Raw genomic sequence first — 10,625 nt, 5'->3', positions numbered from 1 at the left:
CAGAGACCGTTAAATGAACCATGGCACTGAAGTGATCTTCTATATCATTCTTGACTAATTATTCTGGGTAGACAAGAACTTAGAACCTTTCTACCTCTATAAGCTATCACTGTCATTGACCCAAGGGCAGAGAGGAACTGACCTACACCCAGATGAACAGTCCTTTTATCTCCTTACATAGAAGTAACAAAGTTCAGAGGTCTCAGTACCATCTAAGCCAGGTTTAGCTAGATCTCATTTATAAAGAACCTAGTTTATAGCTTGAACTTGGAAAGAGAGAAAGAAAAGTCATTTTCTCTTGCCAGATTTCTTTATACTTAGCTTTACACCTACCAAGCAATGCTTCTTTGGCTTGGGGATCAGATCCTAGGAAAGAACTTCATAAATAGTGCCCCAGAGGAGCACTGAACTTAGCTATCTCCTCAGTGACTTCAAAGCTCCACTGATCAATACTTGCTCCCAATTTAGCATCTCACAGAGGATTTCCTCCTAACCCTAGAATAGTTTGACCTAGTTTCTTCTCTCTGGTTAATCATCCACAGAGACTAGCCTGCAGACCAGAGGACTGAACTCTAGTGCCCGGACAAACAGAAGGCATTCTTAGGGTGAGTCTACCAAAAGGATAATTACTGAGTGGCCATGAGGGTAACCTGTTCTGGAACTCTAATGATGAGAGGAAGGGTGGGGAATAATAATACTTACAGTGTCCTGGAGCCTAGTGTCATGAGGCCTTTATGGACTTGTTAGGGGAAACACACTGACTGAAACTGCCCACCCTGGCCAGGCACCATAGTAACTATTTGCGTGAGTTATTTTATGACAGGAGGTCCTACTAAGGAACACGGAACTAATAAGCCCATCACCAACCAGAAGAGTTCAGGAAGGATTAAGAGGAGACACCACATGTCCTACCACCTCCCAGAATCCTTCTTGCTGGCATCCATCTTGGCTGAGCAATGCGTGTGCCACCAAGATGAACCCTGAGTCAGAATGATTGTCCAAAGACAAGCCAGAAACTAACCCCATCACCATAAAACCTGAGACTTTGAGCCACGTGGCAGAGTAATTCTCCTGGGTCCCCTTACCCTACTGTTCTCCACCCAGGTACCCAATCCCAATAAAGTCTCTTGCTTTGTCAGCATGTGTGTCTCCTCAGACAATTCATTTCTGAATATTAGACAAGAGACACTTTTTGGGCCCTGGAAACAGTCCACCTTCCTGCAACAGACTTATTTTAAGGTTGTTCAGTCCTGACATCCATTGCTATAAGATCAATGGGAAAACCCAGGGATCAAAGGGACTGAATGGTATTTTTCAGTAACTGGCTTAGAGTCTTTTCTCTGAAGCTATCTGGGATCTGGGGAGGTGGGGAAAAAAGTTAAAGGAGAAGGATTAGCATGAATAAAGCAGCCAAGTGAATTATAGGTCCAAATACAGCTACATGTCTGAAAAACTGGAGGGGACAAGGGAGAGAAGACAGAATTGAGGTCATCTTGACCTTGGGAATGACCTCTTTAAAATGGACAAGGGCAATAGTGCCCTCTGGTGGCCAAGGATAAGTAGAAAAATACACCCTAAAAATTCATCAGTAAACCAAACTGCAGAAAAACATCTACTTCTGCTTCATTGACTATGCTAAAGCCTTTGACTGTATGGATCACGACAAACTGTGGAAAATTCTTAAAGATATGGGAATACCAGAACACATTACCTGCCTCCTGAGAAATCTGTATGCAGGTTAAGAAGAAACAGTTAGGACCAGACAGAACAACAGACTGGTTCCAAATTGGGAAAGGACTACGTCAAGGCTGTATATCGTCACTCTGCTTATTTAACTTATATACAGAGTACATCATGAAAAACGCTGGACTGGATAAAGCATAAGCTGGAATCAAGATTGCAGGGAGAAATATCAACAACCTCAGATATGAAGATGACACCACCCTTATGGCAGAACGCAAAGAGGATCTAAAGAGCCTCTTGATGAAAGGGAAAAAGGGGAGTAAAAAAGTTGGCTTAAAACTCAACTTTCAAAAAACTAAGATCATGGCATCTGGTCCCATCACTTCATGGAAAATAGATGAGAAACAATGAAAACAGTGACAGACTTTATTTTCTTGGGCTCCAAAAATCATTGCAGATGGTGACTGCAGCCATGAAATTAAAAGATGTTTCCTCCTTGGAAGAAAAGCTGTGACAAACCTAGACAGCATATTAAAAAGCAGAGACATTACTTTATCGACAAAGGTCTGTATAGTCAAAGCTATGGTTTTTCCAGTAGTCACTTATGGATGTGAGAGGTGGACCATAAAGAAATCTAAGTGCTGAAGAATTGATGCTTTTGAACTGTGGTGTTGAAGAAGACTCTTGAAAGTCCCTCAAGAGTCTGCAAGGAGATCCAACCAGTCCATCCTAAAGGAAATCAGGCCTGAATATTCATTGGTAGGATTGATGCTAAAGCTGAAACTCCAATACTTTGGCCACTTGACGGGAAGAACTGACTCATTGGAAAAGACCCTGATGCTGGGAAAGATTGAAGGCAGGAGAAGGGACAACAGATGATGAGATGGTTGGATGGCATCACTAACTCAATGGACGAGTTTGAGCAAGCTCCAGGAATTGGTGATGGACAGGGAAGCCTGGTGTACTACAGTGCATGGGGTCGCAAAGAGTTGGACACGAATCAACAACTGAACTGAACTGAAACCAAACTCCTTTACTTAAATAGGTAATAACTAAAATTTGTTGAGTGCTTACTATTTCCAGATACTGTGTAAATGTGGCACATGCATTACCTTAACTGATCCTCACAACTCTAAGGGATGTAGGTAATAGTAGTATCTTTACATAGGAGGAACCCAAGGTTTAGATAAAGTATCCCACTCAGGATCATAGCTTATAATTGGCATTGCTGGAATTCAGACCTAGGTTGGCCTCACTCCAGAAGCTGTATTGTAACTACTAAGCTGTATTGTTTATATGATGATGACTGTATATTATCAGCTGCAACTCAGGAAGGGGACTTTGAGTCATTGTTAACTGTCTCTTGGGCACATTAGCTCAGTGGTATGTTTAAAGATATTTTAAAAGATAAGAACTATAGGGAATTCCCTGGGGTTCAGTAATTAGGACTCCACACTTCCAATGCAGGGGGCAGGGGTTTGATCCCTGGTTGGGGAACTAAACAAACAAAAAGATAAAGAACTATAGTCTCATTCATCCTGTAAAACCTTTGTACACTCATACCTGAAATACATGATAAATGATGACCTTCCCAGTATACAGGTAATAAAGGTAGGAGAGACAAACATTTAGCACCTAAGAAGACTAGGGGGATAGAATGGACTTCTTACAAGGAATAATCAGGCTGGAAAAAGGCTGAAAAGTGGATACAGTGCTTTTTCACTGTACATTATTAGATTCAGAGGGCTTGCATTCAAACTTGAAGGTAGTTTTCAAACAAATAAAAGAAGTACTACTTTACAGAGCCACTAGGGACTATATGAAGACTCCACTGGCCTAGGCATGAGGTGATCACTGGGGATGAAGCCTTGGCTACCGCAACCCTCTTTGAGCTTGTTTTCTGCATCTGCAAAATGGGAGTAATATCTAGTATTTCTTAGAGTTATAAAGATTAAATAAGTGTGTTATATAAGTAAAATATTTATTTTTCCCTTATTATTCATTTTTGTCTTATATTTAAAGGATTTTTGTTCCTGCTTAGAATCCTTTTACAGCAAAAAAAAAAAAATCCTCTAAAACATAGACTAGATTTTCACACAATACATTTTCCTAGTCACCCTGGATCTCATTTAACACTGTCTTTGGGAATTCCCTGGCAGTCCAGTCACTGCCAAGTACCTGAGTTTGTTTGGGGAGCTAAAACTATTATCAGTTCAGTTCAGTCTTTACGACCCCATGGACTGCAGTATGCCAGACTTCCCTGTCCATCACCAACTCCCAGAGCTTACTCAAACTCATGTCCATTGAGTTCGTTATGCCATCTAACCATAGCATTCTCTGTCATCCTCTTCTCCTCTCACCTTCAATCTTTCCCAGCATCAGGGTCTTTTCAAATAAGTCAGCTCTTCGCATCAGGTGGTCAAAGTATTGGAGTTTCAGCTTCAGCATCAGTCCTTACAATGAATATTCAGGACTGATTTCCTTTAGGATGGACTGGTTAGATCTCCTTGCTGTCCAAGGGGCTCTCAAGAGTCTTCTTAAAATCCTGTAAGCTTCACCAAACCAAAAACAAAAGAAACAAGGCTATCACATTGTCTTTGGGAATGTTGCATTAAATGCTAACATTTTTCTGATAAACTCATTTAGAAGGCATGTAAAATTTAGGGTGTAACCATATAATATGAGGTTGAGTATGAAAGTGAAAAGTCAAAGTGTGAGTCACTCAGTTGTGTCCAGCTCTTTTTGCGACCCCCTGGACTGTAGCCTACCAGGTTCCTCTGTCCATGGAATTCTCCAGGCAAGAATACTGGAATGGGTTGCCATTTCTTTCTCCAGGGGATCTTCCCAACCCAGGGATCAAACCCCAGTCTTCTACATTGCAGGCAGATTGTTTACTGTCTAAGCCACCAGGGAAGGCCAGGGTTGAGTATATGCTCTACCAAATACTAGGCTAGAATAGTTTTAGTAGCCTCCAGAAAGGTTCAGAAAAATTCATGGGTTCCTTGTGCTAACCTGTGGTACGAATTGAGAGATAAGCAAAATATATCCTCCTGACCTTCTGAGGATCAAGTCAAGGATGATAAGATCCACTCTTTCCCATATGAGACACATGCCTGTGTCCCAGTGGCAAAAACTCTTGGTCTGGAACATTCTTAACAGCTGTACCTTGACAAACTAATGAGGCACATCACAAGTAACTTGTTTTATTTATTTAAATTTGTAAATATCTTTTTGGTGTGTAAATTAGAAGAGTTTTGAGTTCCCCATAAGAGTACTCTCACTTATGTTTCTGAGAAACTTTCTGGTGGAAGAGGAAGAACTTTTCAGACTGCAAGCAGACGATGGACAGAATCCTGGGGATACTCATAGGGGAATGAAGCATGTGAACATTATTCACCTGCATCACAGAAGACATAATGCTTAGTAGTAACAGCTAGAAAAGTGATTTGACAGGATACATTTCTTATGACTGATGAGAGAAAGAGTTAGCACTTGACCCTGAATTTAGTTGTCAACTAGTATCAGGGTGCTTGCTCTGAGCTAGTTAGATTTCATAGGGATTTCTGGTACAAGAAAGCTTTGCTGAACATGTGCCAGGCTTAGTGCAAGGTATGAAGAGGGGAAAAAAAGACTTAATACAGAAGCTACTTCACAGCTATATTAGATCAGTTGACATTTGGGAACATTAGCTTATAGATTCGGTTTTGCCACTAAATACAGAACTTGAGGACCTGTGGTTTCTGTGGGCCTCAGTTTCTTTATCGGTAAAATCAGTTACTTCATCTGCAGAAGTGAACCTGCAAGATGACCTTGGGGGTATCTATGACCTCCAAGGGCCCTTAGATTCTAAAGTGCTTAGTTTAAAAAGTCTTTGAAATGGGGCTTTCCCTGGTGGTCCAGTGGCTAAGACTCTGCGATCCCAATGCTAGGTACCCCATTCAATCCCTGGTCAGGGAACTAGATCCCATATGCTGCAGGTAAAAGTTCCCACAACTAAGACCCTGCACAGCCAAATAATTTTTAAAAAGTCTTTGAAATGTAATAAACCTTAGTAACAGGTGTTTCTCCCTGGGACAGATGTTCCATTCCAAACCCTGAGACAGCCACTTTAGGATCAGGGTGTTTTAGAAGCTCCTCAAAGAAGTATCCTTTACATTTTCATCCTGTGTCCCAGGACAGAATCTCTACGCACAGAAAGTGTGTGTAGTCCACACTGTAGTGTACTTATAGTCCACATTGGCCATAGCTAGGGATGGAGATGACATGTTGCTGTTGGCATGGAATCTGAAAGCAAGACCTTTCCTTCAATAACATTTCTTACCTCATCTCTCCCTATCTGACAAAGCCCTTACTTGTCAGCTGAGATGATCACATCCATTTGCCCTTTCCTGTCTGCTCTTGCTGATCCCTCCATCTGGAAGGGTACAGAGGATAAAATAATCCATTTCCTTTAGGACTGCGCTCTATCTTATGTTTCATCAGTATGAATACAACTAATTTCTAGAATCCTATACTACCATGAATGCATGCATGCATGCTAAGTCCCTTCAGTCATGTCCAACTCTTTGCGACCCTATGGACTGTAGCCCACCAGGCTCCTCTGTCCATGGGATTCTCCAGGCAAGAATACTGGAGTGGGTTGCCATTCCCTTCTCCAGGCGATCTTCCCAACTCAGGGATTGAACCCACATCTCCTGCAGCTCCTGCACTGTAGGTGGATTCTTTACCACTGAGCCACCAGGGAAGCCCTATACTACTATACACTTATTCATGTTCCCTAGCTTAAACACAGAGGTTCCTCTTCTCACAATAATTAGACTCTAAACACATTATATTGAGTAAGCACTGAATAAATGCTTATCCAGTTTGTTAGTCGGATTTTCAGGAATTTCAGATGACAAAAGAATTATGGTTCAGGCTCCTTCTACCTTCAGTTCAGTTCAGTCACTCAGTCGTGTCCAACTCTTTGTGACCCCATAAACCGCAGCACACCAGGCCTCCCTGTCCATCACCAACTCCCGGAGTTCACCCAAACCCATGTCCATTGAGTCTGTGATGCTATCCAGCCATCTCATCCTCTGTCGTCCCCTTCTCCTCCTGCCCTTCTACCTTAGCTCTATACAATTCCCAAAGCTTTTCCTTTCCTTCCCTTTTTTTTCTTCCTGTCTGGAATCTCCTATTTTCAAGCATAATGTAAGGGCCAATTCTGGGCATGAAAAGACAACACAGTTCATACTTTTGGTTTCATATTTTTTCAGTTCATTTCAGTAAAAACATAATATAAAAGGCATCGCTACCCTCTTCCCCTCCTGGGGGTGATCCATCAAGCTTGTCAGTCTGAGCCGCTCCAGTGGTTCATAGCTCATCATGGGATATGTGCAGGGCATGGTCACATAGATCTGCAAATAGCACATGACAGTTTCAAAGAAAATGCCACTCTCACGCTGATATATGCCACTATCAAGAAAATACCCCAAAACAAATTGACACACACCGACCACCATTTTTCGGATCATATGCTTTTTTTTTTTTTTCCACATCTCAAGGCATGTGGGGTCTTAATTCCTGACCAGGGATCCAATCCATGCCCCCGGCAGTGGAAGTGCAGAGTCCTAACCATTGGCCCACCAGGGAAGTCCCCCACCCCCCCGCATAGACTTTAAAATGATAAAACTCTCCCATCATCCTCTCCCCTCTATGTATCTCAGGTGAGGGAGCCACAAATTCTGAAAGCTGATAGGAAGAGAATGCAGAGGATCAACCCAAGTCCCTAAGCCATAAGTAACTCTTAAGTTAACTTCATAGAGTAGGCTGGAGAAGGAGGTGTTGGGGGGTGCTGGAGGACAGGGAGTGGGACACACACTAGAAAATGCGCCAGGTTCCACAGAGATGTGAGGACAGGAGGTAAAGTGACCGTAGCTTACCTGTTCGCTTACTACAAAGTTTGTCTTTAACATTGTCAGCCTCTCGGGAAAAGAATTCAATGAGTTCATCCTCGTACTCCTCCACAATGCTCTCACACTGTCAACCCAAGGGAGAAAGGAGTGAGAGAAGCCAGCAAGGGGAAGCCTCTGGTCTCCACCTCCAGAGAGGAGGAGAAGGATATGAACTCAAATTTCCACTTGGGCTCTCCAATAACTCCCCTAATTTTCAAGAATCAGCTACCCATTCCCATAGCTCACCGCGAACTTGAGGGTGCCACTGATGTCTGAATCAATTCGAATGCCCTGTAGGTCCAGTTCACTGGATTCTCCATTTCGGCCCACGACACGTACATAGTTCTTGCGGTGCGTGGAAGGGTCGATCTGTTCCCCATACTCCTTCATCCGGTCGCATACTTCCTCTAGCAGCTCTGTGAGGTGGGCCTCTGAGCGAGCATAAGGCACCTAGAAATGTCCTCAGCCTTGGGTCATATTCTTCTACCTCTGTACATTAATAATTTATACCCTTACTTTTCCTTCCAAATCTATCTTGAACAACCTACTCTAAAAAGCCTTCTCCAATTTAAAACCATTATGATTTGTGTAATTCTGAAGTCCTAGTGGCTCAGCAGTAAAGAATCTACCTGCCAATGCAGGAGACCTGGGTTCAATCCCTGGGTCGGGGAAGATTCCCTGGAGAAGGAAATGGCAACCTACTCCAGTATTCTTGCCTGGGAAATCCCATGGACAGAGGAGCCTGGAGGGCCACAGTCCATGGGGTCGCAAAGAGTCAGATACAACTTAGCTACTAAACAACAACAAAGTCCATTCAAATATGTGATCTTATTTTACGTCATTATACAAGTGGAAAAAATAAAATAGGTGTCTTTCCAAATTATAGATAAATGACCTCTTTGATTAACCCTGGTCACTATGTGTTCTCTTCCTTTGAATTTCTTTAATTCTTATGGCTGTAAGGTTATTTATTTATTTATTTATTTGGTATTAAAATGAGGCTAATACCTGCCCTTAAAAGGAGAGCATCAGACAGTTGCATGCACGCTAAGTTGTAACAACTTCTACAACTTCTACAAAGTATTAGGATTTCTGCTGTATTAGGGAGCCAGGGAAGCAAATGTATGGGATACAAGCCTCCAGCCTCTTCCAAATGAAACAGCCCAATCTTTTAGATATCTCATTAGTTGAGTTCTCATTCAAAGTTAGAGTGAGCTATTTGGGGGAACAGTCAAATTACCTCCACCACTGACTGGCTGCCATCTGGATTGATTCGGAAAGAGCCCATCTGAATGGTCTTCTTGGGATCCACCTGGGCAATTTCCCACTCAAGTTCATCCACCAGAGCCCTGCAAGCTGATGCAAGGGGGTAAGGGGAGAAAGGAATCAACCTAGGGGCTTCCACTCATCCTTCTCCCAGGCCTTGGATCCCATCCTCTCCAAGGCTCTATCTTCCCCATCCCACCCTGCTTCCTCCCATTTCTTCTTCTGTGCCTTTACCTCCACAGTGTAGATCCTGGCTCCTCCGGGCCCAGGTAGTTCCCAAGAGGGCTCCCAGAAGCAGGGCCAGCCAACCCCAGCCTTTCATCTTTGACGCAATGGGGATGCTCCACCTGGGTTTAAAGCATAGATGTGAGAAGCCTACTCCATTCCCCCGCCCCGCCCCGCCCGCCACGACACCCAGTCAGCCTCTAATCCCCGCCACCACCACCCCTCCTCATCCCTCATCCCAAGCCTACAAAGGCCTCAGTGTGATCTGGCTCTACTTTCCAGGAAATGGCCTGGACACAAAGGGGCTCCTCTGTTCCGGCGCTCGATGTCCCGGAGGCCCCGGGGCAGTGGGTGAGAGAGCAGGCTTGGGACTTGGGTCTTAGTTCCAGATACTACGTCGACAGGTGAGCCCTCAGATGTTGGTACTTAAGCGGTGGCTGCCTAGGATCACAGGGCTATGTGGCAGTCATGGGTTGGTGGCTGGGATTAAGCAAGGATGACAGGCACAGAAGGGCTGCTGGCAAGGAGAGTAGCTGATTCTGGCTAAGAGGTAGCGAGGTGGCTGACTGGCGAGAAGAGCACAAAATAACTAGGGCCTATTTGGACCCAGCACCGAAGACTGGTGCATCCCCACCTCCAGCCTATAAGCTATTCCTCCGTGCGGACCAGCCCCCTTTGTAAAGACCCCACCACTGCCTTCGCTCCAGTCCAACCCCGACCCTCAGTGCCACTCGGATCCATCCCACCTCTGCTCCCAGGGCCGCCGCCGTGGCCCAGGCACTGGAAGACAGCCGACCTCTCACTTTAGCTCTCGACCCTAGCACCTGGCTGCGGGGGAGCGGGGCTGTCCAGGCTTCTCCAGAGCGCTGCTGCGCGCTCCAGACACGGGGTGCCCCGGTGACTGCCTGAGCCAGCTCCTCGAGTCCTAAGTGGATTCCTAAGCAGGGCTCAGAGGCACTACAGTACGCGTCGCACACCGGAGACCGACCCCAAACCCGCCCCTCCAAACTCTCGCGCGAACAGGCAGCTTAGGAGCGGCTCCCAGACAGCAAGGACCCCGGTGGATCGCAGGACCCAGACTTGCGTGGCGAGGAGCTCCACGTGACCATCAGAGGTCAGCCGAAGAATAGGAGTGGCTTGAAGCAGGGTCAGAGCCTGACGTCGTGCGCGGAGGCGGTCAGGCTCACACACGCCAATCTAGGTGGGCTCGGACCTTCTAAGAGAAAGGTAATGCGGCTAGCCAGTGAGAATCCCTGGTTTTAATACCCGGGAAACTACATCTCCCAGGAAGCACCACATCACCACACTGATACTTTGTTAGTAGCTACAGGTTTTAAGATTCTTGGGACCTGTAGTTTGTCAGTTTCTCCAACTCACATTTTGCACAAAACGGGGAAACCATACTGCACCTCTTAAAAGAATCCGACCCTCGGGTTCTAGGCAGGCACACCAAAGGCCTAACTGCCCAGGAATGACATACTTCTCCAATATCCTGAATTTTGGACTTGAGAATTT

At 44.8% G+C, this 10,625-nt stretch overlaps 2 protein-coding genes across 3 annotated transcripts in view; one reads left to right on the top strand and one right to left on the bottom strand.

The window, feature by feature from the left end:
- The window catches only part of COQ10A (coenzyme Q10A), a 48,654-nt gene that overhangs the window by 28,111 nt on the left and 9,918 nt on the right, over window positions 1-10,625 (top strand). Inside the window, exons 7-8 of one of the 2 annotated variants that reach the window (XR_011566634.1) lie at window positions 543-605; window positions 824-1,141. The gene's annotated coding sequence lies outside the window, so the exon portion shown is untranslated. Of the gene's footprint in view, window positions 1-542; window positions 606-823; window positions 1,142-10,625 lie in introns of those variants that run through there. The other variant, XR_011566633.1, reaches the window with a different exon arrangement.
- Window positions 6,917-10,121, bottom strand: CNPY2 (canopy FGF signaling regulator 2). The gene is made up of 6 exons (XM_019961036.2): window positions 9,857-10,121; window positions 9,120-9,232; window positions 8,860-8,975; window positions 7,866-8,069; window positions 7,608-7,704; window positions 6,917-7,082 (listed from the first exon to the last, which is right to left on the bottom strand). The coding sequence occupies exons 2-6, from the start codon at window positions 9,205-9,207 to the stop codon at window positions 7,039-7,041; spliced, it is 549 nt and encodes a 182-aa protein (XP_019816595.1). The 5' UTR covers window positions 9,208-9,232; window positions 9,857-10,121; the 3' UTR covers window positions 6,917-7,038.

The sequence above is a fragment of the Bos indicus genome, chromosome 5 (assembly GCF_029378745.1).
Source record: "Bos indicus isolate NIAB-ARS_2022 breed Sahiwal x Tharparkar chromosome 5, NIAB-ARS_B.indTharparkar_mat_pri_1.0, whole genome shotgun sequence".
In the NCBI taxonomy this organism is placed as follows: Eukaryota; Metazoa; Chordata; class Mammalia; order Artiodactyla; family Bovidae; genus Bos; species Bos indicus.
This window is presented reverse-complemented; position numbering and strand designations above follow the sequence as displayed.